This window comes from Mus musculus, chromosome 17 (genome assembly GCF_000001635.26).
Source record: "Mus musculus strain C57BL/6J chromosome 17, GRCm38.p6 C57BL/6J".
NCBI classification, from domain to species: Eukaryota; Metazoa; Chordata; class Mammalia; order Rodentia; family Muridae; genus Mus; species Mus musculus.
In genome coordinates, this window is record NC_000083.6 from 86,038,316 (window position 1) to 86,051,698 (window position 13,383).

The window sequence follows — 13,383 nt, forward strand, 5'->3', positions numbered from 1 at the left end:
TTTATCTGCTGTGTTTGTCTTTAAGCGCTCTACTCTCTTCTAACCCCACCTCCAGAACAGTGAGTCAACTTAAACACGGGACAACCACAACAGAAGAATCAGATGCACACGTGAATCAGATAACATGTGAAGCACTGTAGACTTGGATAATCACTAACAGAAGTCTCACATGCATGCTCTGATTCGGCTCCAAACGCCTAACTCTCCTCTCCCCGTACAAGTGAGAGGCAGCACAGGCCTCATTTCCTCATTCCTGGACTACGGTCATAGCGAGGCTGCCACTCTGATTCTTTGTTCGTAAATTTTGCCCACAGCTGCTTCTGTCCTCCTCCCTTTTGGCAGACAGGAACGAACATGTTTATGTGTGCCAGTATGACCTGAGCAAGCTTGACATTGAATGAGTCTATGAATACCTGATAAGCTTAACATATGAATAAATATTTAGAGTAAAATGGACTTTAACAACAACAACAAAAAGGCCAAAGAATTCTAAAGTACACGGAATTTATTTAACGTCTCCTAAGCAACAAAAGCACATTCATGCCTTAACCTTGAGGCACGGTCATGTCTATTTTCTTTCTCTTTTTAACAGTCTTCTAGAAAGCATGTGGGTATCCTTATTTCCCAACAAAGCATGAACAAGTAAAATGATTTCACCAAGGGGAGGCGGTAAAGGTAAAGCCACGGTGCCCGAGGCTACATTCTCTCCACTGAACCACACTGAAACCATGATGGTGCCCTGAGAATGTTTACACAATTTAAGTTTAAGAGAGACTCTGTCTATGTCAGACTACTAGCCCTCAGGCAAACTGATTAAACACACCCAGAAGTACAGCTATTCAACTGCAAAGATTGACATAGGTCAATGAACATGGTTTTGTGCCCCGGATACAATACCTACCCAAGAATCTCTTACAAGCTTAATGATAAATAAATTTCCCATAAAGTGTTCTTCTTCCTGTATCACTCTCAACTGTAAGGTGACATTTACTTTAGGCTGTGCTCAGACAGCAGACTCAGGGGACTCCCTGTGTCATGCTGCCATTACTGGTCCTGGGTGCAGGTAATGCTGCTAACCTTTGTACAGATCCATACATTTGTACATTGAGAAATTCAAAAAGCTGCCTAAATTTGTGTTAACTCTCATCTTTGCAAATTTTATGCTACAAATAATGATCGGCTCACTTGTCAAAGGATGCCTGGATATATTTCAAACCACATAAAGGATGGGTAAGGAGGCCTGGAAGGAGGGACTCGGGAACAAATGCCTCAGGAGTTACTTGGAGCCATCAGAAACCAGCGCAGAAGAGTGCTTTGCAAGGTACCCCAGGGCCGGCCCTTCTCCAGGACCCAGGCTTTGGCAGTGGCTGTGATGATCTGCACTGAGTTGTGGTACTGAGAGGAGTAAAACTATTAGACTTTTAAAAACAACTCCCAAAAATAAATGTTAAATCTCAGCCTTCTAAACTGTAGCAAAAACTGTTGAGAAGCCCACTTTTACTAGGTTACCTACTGCCCAAAAGTGTCTTCTCCAAAGCCTATTGGTCCAAAATGATTTTCTTCTCCTAGCGAGAAGACATGGGAGCTGGAGAGACCCAATCATTATGGCTCAAAGTTTGGCTACTCCCCAACTTCTTATGAGATGAAGTTTCTGCTGCAGCTGTAGCTGAAGCAGGCTGACATGTGCAGGCACACTGTTACAGGGCAGCCTGGCTGTGATGCCTGGGCAGCACCCACCCCAGATGCCAGCACCCTTGCCGTCCACACTCTCTGCTAGCCTTACGTTACAGAAACTGGTGCTGTCTCAGATAGTAAATGCCTCATTAGCTTGTTAGTACAATGCCTGGCTGATTTCTAGCTTGGCTTTTTTTCTTTTTTCTTTTGGTCTATAAATGAGTGGTACCGGGCAAATCTAGAAAATGAAAAGAAAGAGTCTTTCAAAAATCACCCTGGGAAGATGACCTATTTTCACTCACCTTCTAGTCAGGTTCACATCACAGATGATGCTGGACATGGCTCAGCTCCAAGGAAAACAACCTTCTTGGCCGGCCATTCAGTGGCTGTTTATGAGTATACAACAGGAGCTTTATATGCACTGTGAGCTCGTTAGACTCCCAGCTCCTCTCCTACCTCACTGTCGTCCACACACCTCTGTGTGGTGTGGCGCTCACAGCTCCTCCCACAACCACCCTCCAGCCACAAATAAACACCCGGGGGGTGGGGGGGAGCCTCTTGCAGGAGACTTTTCCATAGTAGTATTAGTGTGAGGACACGGAACAGGAGGAGGAGACCTCAGATGCTGGACTTGCCCCTAACTCCAGTCTGATTCTACACAGTTATCTTTACGTATTGAAGCCATGAAGGTCTTCTGAGGGACCCCAGAGGTTTGGAAACTGTCACGATATGCTACTCGCTTTCCTAATGGCCTCACACATAGATTCTCGGCCTACTTCCCCTTGAGGTCATTGGCAAGGACTGTTCCGTTTTGACTCAGTAAGTGCCCACAATAAAATAAAGGAAAATTTCAAGTTTAAATTTAGACAAAAATATTAGAGGAAAAAAAGGAGAGAACTGTTTTGTAGATAAACTTCATGCTCTGGTGTTGAAAGTTAAGGTCCACAAATCAAACAGCAGCGGAGCAACTCCGCAGAGCTGGGGTTTTCTATGCCACTCTCAGTGAATCATGCTGCGGTTAGTTGAAAGTGCTGTTCACATAATAAATTAACCACCTCATTTCCTTCATCACCGAGACATACATAGCACCCCATACAGATTTGTTTTAATAAAGGTAATAAAGCAAGCCCAGAGGTTATGCTGCTATGACATAATCACACCTCTGAGACTTAGAAACACTCACGTGTACATCATGTCTCAGAAAGTCGTTGCCCCTCCAACAAAATCTGACTGTACTCATACTCTGGGCCCATCCACTCCAAATAAATAATGAAACCTGGGCACATCAGAAGAGACTTCTCTTTCAATTACACATTTGAAAGCATACACTTGTAAAAGTAAAACTGTACAACAAACAACTTAGATACCTGATCTTATTTAAAAAAAAATCTTATCCTGGTACCCTAAGATGTCAACCAAGTAGCAGTCTCACCCCCAAATAAAGATGTTTTCTAAAATCAGTTGTTCAAAATGTCAGGCAACAGGTGCTTCTCCTCCTATGGACTCAGAGACCACTCTGTACAATTCCTAGCAAATGAACTTTTTTGCTAGGTAATGGTATTAAATGCTGAGGACAGTAGAGAGGAAAAGAAAACTTTCATAAACTTGGACAGTCTTCTGGTCTTGATTTAATTTTTTTCTTCTCATTTGGATTCTGGTATTCTAGGAGTACCAGAAAGATACTGCAAAGCAACTGTCCACAGCAAGAGACAGATTTGGTAGTGTTGCCTGCTCCTGTGAGGATGCGCTCACACTGCAACTCAGCATGGCTAGCTCTCCTGTACCACATTTCATTAGAGTCGCTTTGCAGACACAGGGTTCGTGGCTCAGCAGCCCCTCTGCCCAAGTCCTTCCCCCAGGAGCATGGATCACCGTGAGCCGCCACTGTGCTACTGATAGTTCCTTTCCATGGATGTAAAACGGAATTTCATGAGCACTCTAATTACCAGGGTTCTTCTAAAGACGATGACCAATGAATGGCACTCTACTTATAAATAAAGCTATGTTCAGTATTTCTCAATGTACTAGATACCATAAATTAGAAATATACAGTTTTAAATGCCCAGTACAAAATGGCCCTTTTAATATTTACACATTTTCTTTCTTTTCTCAGTCACTAATTTACTAGCACAAAGTTATAATCTTATAGTACTAGGGTTTTCAACTATCCCTTCATGGTGCTGGGAACTGAATTCAGGATATTCCACATGTGAGGCATGTACACCACTACACAAGAGCCTCTCAACTCCTTTTCTCCAATGCGAATATTATTATAGTGCAGAGAGATTTTTTTCCAAAGTTAAAAACTGCTTCCAAGATTCTCCATGTTGTGCCAGTAATTTCAGACATAAGTATATCTCCAAACTCAGCAAAACAGAATATCTATATAAATACTCAAACTGAACATTTTTAGAGTAATCTTAAAGCACCTTAGTCCATATAATATTTGTCCATATTCAGCCAATATGAGGTCTAGCATATTAAAAACTTTCTTAGGGCTTATACCAAAGATCAATTAGGAGGGCAGACAAACTTCTTTTGATAGTTTTGCTCTAAAGGAAAGGCCCTATTCTAATGAATGCCACTGAAACGAAGGAATTTCTGATAAAAATGTATTAGGTAAAAGTTAATAGAAATAGATTTGCTGATTTCCGACACTACAGCAGCACTCCTCCCCCCTGTCCTGGTAAACATCATGCCATGGAGACACATACACAGTTTAGAGGAAGAGGGAAGTAAGAGAGGTGTGTGGACTGTGGTTCTGCCAACCAACAGCAGCAACCCTTTCTTCCTCAGTCATTCTTTAAAACAAAAGAAAACAGAGGAGCCAGCTCTTTCCTGTCTCAGGCAGACTCTCAGTGGCTAACAACAGGGAAAACCACACCTTCTCTAACTTTTCCACAGATCCCTTACTGGGCCTCCCAGGATTTGTCCCAGTTGGGAGCAATGAAGGAAATGAAGAAAAGACAGACAGATAGACAGACAGACAGAAACAAAAAGCTGGGAATAAATAAATAAATAAATAAATAGATAGATGGAGAAGCCTCACATCTTGAAGCTTAGCATGTTTATTATTCACACACACACACACACACACACACACACACACACACACACATATAAAGAGATGAGATTACTGGATATAGATGAGCAACGACTGTCACATACAGACAAACCGGGAGGCAGGTTACAGCACACAACTAGATCAAGGAAACAGGTTTGTCTAGTCTTGGTGGGGACAGTCCTGTTGGGAAGAAGTCTTCAATCTGTAAACATCTGGTAGGGGTGGGAAGCTGTGGTGGACATTTCCTGCACACACTAGCAACATCCACACATGGACCAGAAGGGAATATTTTGCCACTTCTCTCTGTGTCTCCTTCCATTGTCCTATGGGTCTGAGGTGAGAGACCTTGACACTGTTCATGTCAACAGCATGGGTTCACTCAGGACCTCACACATTCAGGGTCTGTTTTACACCCACAATTTTCAACTGCTGGTTTTAACTGGAAATCACTCTAGGAAAACAATGTTACAGAGAATCTTCTGAAGATGTGTACGACCTCAGATTACTGGATAAACAGTAGATTTAGTAGAGAAAGAGTTACTTTCTTAAAGGGTTAATTAGTATTGCCTCCATGTACTGGACATAAAGCATTGTTCTGACAAGGAGCCACAAGAATGCAGCTATAGTCAGCACATCACTACCTCAGCTTTGGGACAAATCACATTTAGAACATGTAAACAAAGCTTTCACGTGGCTAGACTCTACTATGAACTAAATCCAAAGGCTTGTAGTCTCTAGTAGGGGAAAAAAAAAAAAAAAAAAAAAACAATAAAGCTCAAAATCAGAAACTGCATCAGTGTTCCAGAGCATGCAGTGTGTGAATGAGTCAAAATACGTAAACAACACAAAACGTCTTCAGATTACTAAGGTCTTAACAGTAAGACTCTGGAAAAAAAAGTATATACCCAATATAAGTTACTGACATGAGGCATGAGGACTAAGGTGGGGAGGCTATTTATGAAATACTAGAGCATGTCATCTTAGGAGTTTATTGCAAGTATTCAACGGAATGAGTGTCAATGCTCAGGATGAAATGCTATAGCTGAGGCACCTCCATACCCACACCCGAATCTACCCCCAACACCCCTGTGGCAGTAAACATTCACATGGAAAATGGTTTAAGCACTTCTGCAGCCAGAGCTGAACTAATTTGTAAATTGAACATAAAAAATAAAAATTCTAGGAATCAAAATGTTAAGACTAGAGTAATACAAGAGGATCTCTCTCTCTCTCTCTCTCTCTCTCTCTCTCTGTGTGTGTGTGTGTGTGTGTGTGTGTATGTGTGTAAATGGCTGTGGATACAGCTCAATGTTGGAATATTTTCCTAGCATGTGTACAAGCCTGGGCTAAATCCCTCTTATCAGTCACACCCACGAGCATCTCAAATCTTCATGTCCACTTCCTGGCTCACAATATCCCTTCACATGCTCAGCTTGCTCCTCTACAATCTCCAACTTTTCCCTTCTCCAATTCATACTTGAAAATATTCTAGTTCCGAGCTTCTTTAAGATCTGTGACTGTCTCTCCATGTTCCCTTCTCATTCAGCGAATCCCAGATCCACCGCTCATTTCCTTCTGTCGATGTAGTCAGGTCACTCTTGTTACTGTCATGATTGGCTTTTCCTCTGTATTAATCTTACAGTTTGAAAATGCATTTGCCAACACATAAAATGTACATATTAATGAGGTATACAGGCACATACACACACATACATACATACATACATACATACACACATGGTGTAATGTTTTTAAATCAGGTTAACAGTATCTGTCCCTTCACATATGGGTTCATTACGGTAAAAACCATCAAAAAGCCTTGCTTCTGTACAACTGGTCTCCCTTTCAACAACACTACACCAGAATTTCTTCCTGTAAACCCCTCCCTCTTTCCATTTTGAACATGAAATATGAAAGGTATATCCTAAGTTATTGATCCACTTTCTCTTTGTGATTTTCATATAATAATAATGTTTGCTTCCTCAAATGCTTGACTTCCCTGACAGGATTCCCTGAATATCTGCTACATTACAGACACCATAATAGACATTTCAGACACTAGAAGTCTTATGAAAATCCTAATCCGATTCAGTGATGCTTGGTGGGCCCTGGGAGGGTTGAAGCAGGATGTCTTGCTATAATCTGGGTGCTTTCTAGAAACAGAATCTTACTGACCACCACAGGCCAACTGAAGTAGAGAGTGCACTTTGAGAACCTCCACGGGGCTATATAGCATATTCAAGATGAGAAGCATTAGAGACCAGGACTATTAAACCTGGGCTGACAAAACAGGCTGGAAAGCTCTTCCCCCAAATTTCTTATTCTATGGGCCTTGAAAAGATACAAGAATGTGCACTTTAAACCCGTTCTATGTCAATACTGAGCAACTTCTGGGATCCCACATGGCCCAGATACGTCACAAAAGCTCTGTTGCCATGTGAGGCCCAACCCAGACCAAGCGAAATAAAATCTCTGAGGAGTGTGGTCTAAACCAGATTATTTTTCTTTTTAAAGCTTTCTTGCTCAACCTTAACATTTCTAATTCAGAGCACTCTGGAGTCAGAGAGAGCGACACTGCAGGATGAGTAGTCAGACACAGATGCCAGCCAGTCTGAAGATGCCTTCGCAGTCCTGTAATGAACATTAGACTCCAACAGTCTGTCTGGGCACAATCTCTACAGTTTCCAAGGAAGCAAAAGAAATGATATTTAGTCATAAAATTTACAGAAGACTGTGTTTATGAGGTGAACATTTCCTCAAGGTATTATCAAAGCAAGCCCTAAAGACTACTCTGTACAACATTAGGTCTCAAAGAAAAATACCCCGCTTAGCATTTTGAAAACAACCATAACCTAAAAGAGTAATTTTTTCTTGTTTACTTTTTTCTGATTTTAGAAAAAATCCTCTACTCTCACACATTTAGACACAAAACGTATGAGAAATTAAAAACCAACTGAAAGACAATGTTCCCAAGTTAGGGCATGTTTAGCATTGGACCCAACTTCCTGCATATTTTTAAAAGTATAAAATATTTAACAAATGTTTTGGAATACAGCTCAAAAAGAGACAGCTGTTCAGATTCCCACTTCGCCCTGTCCTCGCTTCACTTAAAGCAGCCATTATCTCAGGCACCCAAGTTTGTTTTTATATCTTTATACATGTATAGACAAAAGTGGCCGTGCTGTTTGTTACAGTCTAGCTTTCTGCCAGCTATATGCGCCTGTGCACACACTCCACCTCTCTCTCCCCCTTCTCTATTACCTCCTGTAAGGTAGCTCTCAGTGCACACAACAGTGAACAATATAAGAATATTACACTAATTTTTCTTCCTGTTTTCCAGACAAGGGACACACATCTGTATATCTTCACTGCTAGAAACAGTGTCTCCAGAAACTTCTTGTCCCTGTCACTTTGGATCAATATGAGGTGATTTTTCTAGGCTCTGCACTTGTAGCAAAAAAATTGCTGGGTTGGCGTCTCTACCTCCAACTTTACTGGTTTCTAACTGCTCTCTAAGAGGCTGTGCTGATCTACACCCCTATGAGGAATATGCAGGATCACCAGTGTTCTCCCTGTATGTGACCTAATTGCGGTCTGACCCAGAGAACATTTTAGATTCAAACGTAGTGTAATCTTTCCCTTTATGGTCACCTTTTACTGTAATGTGTAAGTTTTTCAGTGCTCATGTTAACATGTTAATGTTCATTTTTAAACACTGAAAATATCTTAAAGTTCTATATCTCATAATAGATTTTAGTGTTAATATATAAAAATCAGAAGATATAAAGTAAAAAATGACATAAAATTTTTGTTTCACTACTGAAGCTAATGACATGCAAGGGAAAATAACAGAGAAGTTAGATATGTCACTATTAACTCAATGCATTACTTATAAAAGGCTCTTCAAATAACACCAACAATTTACACCAGGGTATGGGGCATGCATCCGTTGTCAGACAAAAAGTGAAGTTACTATTTCAGTGTAGAAAGCTCAATATAATCAGGTGTAAGAAAACTATTCAGGTGATACATTTAAAACTGATAATTTGAGTAATAATTAACAAGTACTAACATCTGAGTTTAGTTTACAGTGTTTGTCATGGTCAATTACTTGTATACATTCAGTTAAGTCATAGATGAAGAAACCTCTGAATTCCAGGCTCTTTGGAAACTCTGAAAGCAGAGATTCAATACAGTCTGTGTCCTGCTCAGTTGAGGGATGAGACTGCAGAATCATTTTGGCAGGAAATTTACCCAGTTGGTTAGGTTTCTGGTGCTGTGACAAAGGCCATAACCAAACGCAACTGGGGAATGGGAGCGTTTATGTGGCTTAGAAGTTACAGTCCATTATTAGGGAAGCAAGGCAGGTACCTGGAGGAAGGAACTAAGGCAGAGACCATGGAGGAATGCTGTTTATTGGCTTCCCTCATGGCTTACTGTGTCTGCTTTCTTATAGAACCCAGGACCACCTGCCCAATGGTGGCCCTGCTTCAGTAAGCTGGGCCTTCCAACACCAACTTGTCTACAGTCCAGTCTGATTGAGGCATTTTCTCAGTTGAAGTTCCTCTTCCGAGATAGCTCTAGATTTGTGTCAAGCAGACAAAAGCCAGTCAGCGCAGTGGCTAACCCCTCATTTGGAAAGTTCTCTGTCTCACATTTGCCTTAGTGAAGAAGCTAACGATGATAGTAGTGACCTAAGCAAGTCACCCAGATAACTATGGGCAGCTCAGAAGTCTCACTCTATACTGACTCCTTACTCAGCAGCTCAAATGTGTTGTGTTTTAAAAGATCCATCTAAGCAATAAACAAAAAGATAAGCAGGCTCGCCTTTATGACCTAGCCATTCCTGTACCCTTGCAGGTTGCAGAGGGTTCTGCCCACCCAGTACTTTGACAGGAAGAACTTTCACCTCTGTTTGGTTCTGATTTACTTTATTTTTTTATGCAGGATTTATTCCATGGAGGAGGAGAGGAGAAAATGCAAACTGCTGCCTGCCAGGTTCCCTTTACAGTGACTCCTGCTATCCCCAGCATTGAGGAGTAAGGACGGTCTGGGTACACAGTCCACTAAGGGTTCTGCCTCCTCACTCTGTAATATCAGCAAATGATCTAACAGAGGCACAAAATGAGAAAAGAGGGTGTCTGAGTTTTTTCTACGTGATATAAGAACCATAAGACATAAGAACCAGTACACCCATCCCCTAAACTCAGGGCACCACAAGGCCAAGTGAAGCCTTCAGCCTCACATCCCACAGCACCCAACCCAGGCCCTGCGTCATCCTGCTTTTTTTCACCTCAGACTGTTTGTTTGGGAGCAACACCAAGCCACTTTGCAGCAACATCTTTAGGGGTCGATCAGGGATATGTTGTCAGTCGACCACACTGGCTGCCTCGTTCTCCAGAAATAACAACAGGCATGTGTTTTTAAAATCAGCTCTCCTCATTTTCTCAGACAAGAACTGGAACACTGTCAAAAGGATTTTAGCTGCTGTTAACCCAATGGCATTTGAGTTTCCATTGAAGTTATACTGTAGTTTCTACGACTTCATTAACACCTTTAACACAATTTCTTTAAACACCTCTCATTTTCTCAATCAACAATGTTTATCTGGCTTTTCTCTTGTTTTAAGTCAGGATGAAACTTAAATGAAACTTAAATCAAAGTCACAAAGGGACCCCAACTAAAAAGAAAGTCAGTCCCACTATTGTTCTATTGTATGAAGATAATATTAAATGGCCCATAGGCTGGGATATAAACAAATAAATAAATATGTAATTTATAATAAAATTTCAGAATATATATTCAATATAGAAAATTGAAGATCAAAGAAAGTAAAACTTTCTCATCATGTTCTGCCTGTCACTGTCTTCTTTAACAGAAATTCACGGCTACACTTTGAAATTCAGTTTACTTCTGTATTAACAACTTTGTGTAATTTAAATAGATCATTTCAAAAATAACTTCTCATGTTAACAGACCTTCCTTAGGAATCTGCTTTTGTTTGTTTGTTTGTTTGCTTGTTTCTGAGACAGGGTTTGGCTCAGTGCCCATGGAAGCACTGCATCCTTACTCAGTCATCCCAGGGCCTGGACTATGGTCGCTTGCAAGTGTATAGGGCACAAAACCCTGCATTATTAATGGTGCCATGCTATGGAGACAGGCTCTTTATATATTGTATATAAATGTTCTAAATAAACCAACATATAAATATATATAAACCAACAAGGAAAAAAAATCAAAGTTCTTAATAGTAAAATACATAATTGTTACACAATACATATGAATTTATGGCAAGTAATTTCCCTACCCTATCAGCTGGCTTCACACTTTTGTGTTAACAAGTGCCTTGCATGTGGAGCTGTGCTACATGGTCCTTTTCCACGCTGCTTCTACTCTTCCTTCCTTTCTTTCATCTTGTTTGGTCAGATTTTTATCACTGCGACAAAACACCTCAGCAAAACTATTTCAGAGAAGAAAGATTCATTTGGCCCAAGGTTCCAGAAATTTTATTACTTGACAGGAGAGAATGGTGGAGCAATGTGGCCTACCTCATGGTGGCCAGGAAGCAGGGAGAAGCTTGCCTTTCTTCCTTCATTCCTCTGTACTCTAGTCTGGTAGGTGATGTCACCCACAAAACAACCAACCAACCAAAACAAAACAAGGCAAAACAAAAAACTTCACACCTTTTCTCCTTATTAACCTTCTATAGACATACAGCAGTGTATATCAGCAATCTTAAAGACATCTCGAAGTCCAAATAGACTAGACGATAGCTAGTTCTACCACCAGCCAGCATAAAATGCTAATAGTCTCAGTTGGGTATCAATGCATGTGACACATCAGTCCAAACTCTGCCACTGTGTGCTTCTAGGGCACAGTATTTTGGTTTTGTTTTGCTGTCAAATGATGGGGTAGAGCGGAATGATTTCTGGAATTTCTCCCATTTCTGGTAATACAGACGCCATGACTTAATACTCTTTTAGAAAAAAGGATAACACAGCACCACTCAGCCCCATGAAAATCTGAGTGGAAAATACTGTACTTTAGATCTAAAAAGCACTTTCCTGCCAGGGTTGGCTATATTTCCAACATGAAGAGACTGAGACAGGAGGATTTCCATGAATTTGAGGCCATCCTGGACTACATAATGCTTTCCAGGGAGCCTAGACTACAGTAAGACCCTCTATCAAAAACCAAACTGTACAACAACAATAGCAACAACAAGGACAACTTGGGAGGTAGGGACAAAGTCTTGCATATTGGCCAGGCTGGGTTCAAACTTATGAACTCATGAAATCATCTTGCTTCAGCCTCATGAGTAGCTAGGAGTTCAAGTGAATATCACATGCACAGATTAGCCAAGAATTACTACAAAAAGGAGACTTCTTTTGACACAACCTTCAGGATTCCATATCCCACATTCTTTATGTACCTCTCTTTGCCAAGGTTCACTGCTATCCTCAGTCGTTCAGTGCATGCATACAACCTCAAGAATTGGAAATACAGTACCAACAAAAGCCATAATGAGGGTGGCAGTACATCAGCAACTACAAGACTTTAAACTGCTCTTGGTAAAATCCAAAACTAATAATGACCAAATAGAAGTGAATATAGAAAAAAGGTCACAGTAAAAACCAGAGAGGTTCCTGGGAGGTCAGTAACAACTGAGTTCATTCTGGTTTAAACAAAGAGTCACATGCCCAATGGTCCACACTCCTTCCATGTTTTGTAATAGAGTTGAAAAAGACCAGGTCTCCAAATCAAGTACCCAGTTGAACCTAATGTTTACGCACCATTCCACCTGGACTAATGTTTCCAAAGTCTTTAAATCTGACTATAGCCAACTTAAAAACTTAATCAAAATAATTAAGACAAGAAAAAGCAAGAAGAAATCTCTCTTTCCCTGACAGCTTGAAACTGTATAGGCTTTGAAAATGGAAATCTACATCCAGTAATGGCTAAGTACAAAGTCAGGCTTAGCATACTCTTTGTATTGATGGGTTTCAAAATTAAACGATCCACATTGCTTTACCTGATACATTCCAACTCCAATGTGCTTCGGGTCAAATTTCACTAGCTCAGCTAATGGATCTTGAACACGCCTTGCTATGGAAACTGAAAAAAACAGAATCAGAAAACAAGTACGATTTAATGTGAAAAGTGGTACTCACATGATTGCTTAGGCTAGTTCCTCATGATACAAACTCTTAATCCTAGCCCTCTAGTGCCCACCTCCAAAGACACTACAATTTAATTAAGTTTCAAAGTTCTTTTTCTCCATGCAAAAAGGAATGAATGCAAGATTTCAGACTTAATTATGTGAGCATATATATATATACATGTACATACAAGTGTGTATGTATATATTTATATGCTAGGCATCAATTATTGTTTTTGAGACAAGGTCTCCCTCTGTGGCCTCGGCTGGCCTGGAACTTACTATGTGGCCATGATAATTCCCCTGCCTCAGCCTCCTGAGTGCTGAGTTAGCAGACATGAGCCACCACACCTGACTAAGACTCCTGGGCATTATTAAGAAATACATGGAAAGACAATTGATTCAGAGAAATAAATAAAACATCTTGCTCCTAAACTCATAAAATTATCTGTTCATTCTTTAAATAAGGCATAAGTGGAGTGCCTGA

General features: G+C 40.6%; 1 protein-coding gene across 5 annotated transcripts in view; it reads right to left on the reverse strand.

Moving 5' to 3' along the window:
• Srbd1 (S1 RNA binding domain 1) overlaps positions 1-13,383 on the reverse strand; it is a 160,552-nt gene that overhangs the window by 53,651 nt on the left and 93,518 nt on the right. For 4 of the 5 annotated variants that reach the window (XR_385394.3, XM_011246728.1, NM_030133.3 and 1 more), the window contains one exon: positions 12,771-12,853. Coding sequence is in view for 4 of the 5 variants with exons in the window: in XM_011246728.1 (XP_011245030.1) it covers positions 12,771-12,853 (83 nt within the window). In the remaining variant the exon portion in view is untranslated. Of the gene's footprint in view, positions 1-1,156; positions 10,205-12,770; positions 12,854-13,383 lie in introns of those variants that run through there. The other variant, XM_017317728.1, reaches the window with a different exon arrangement.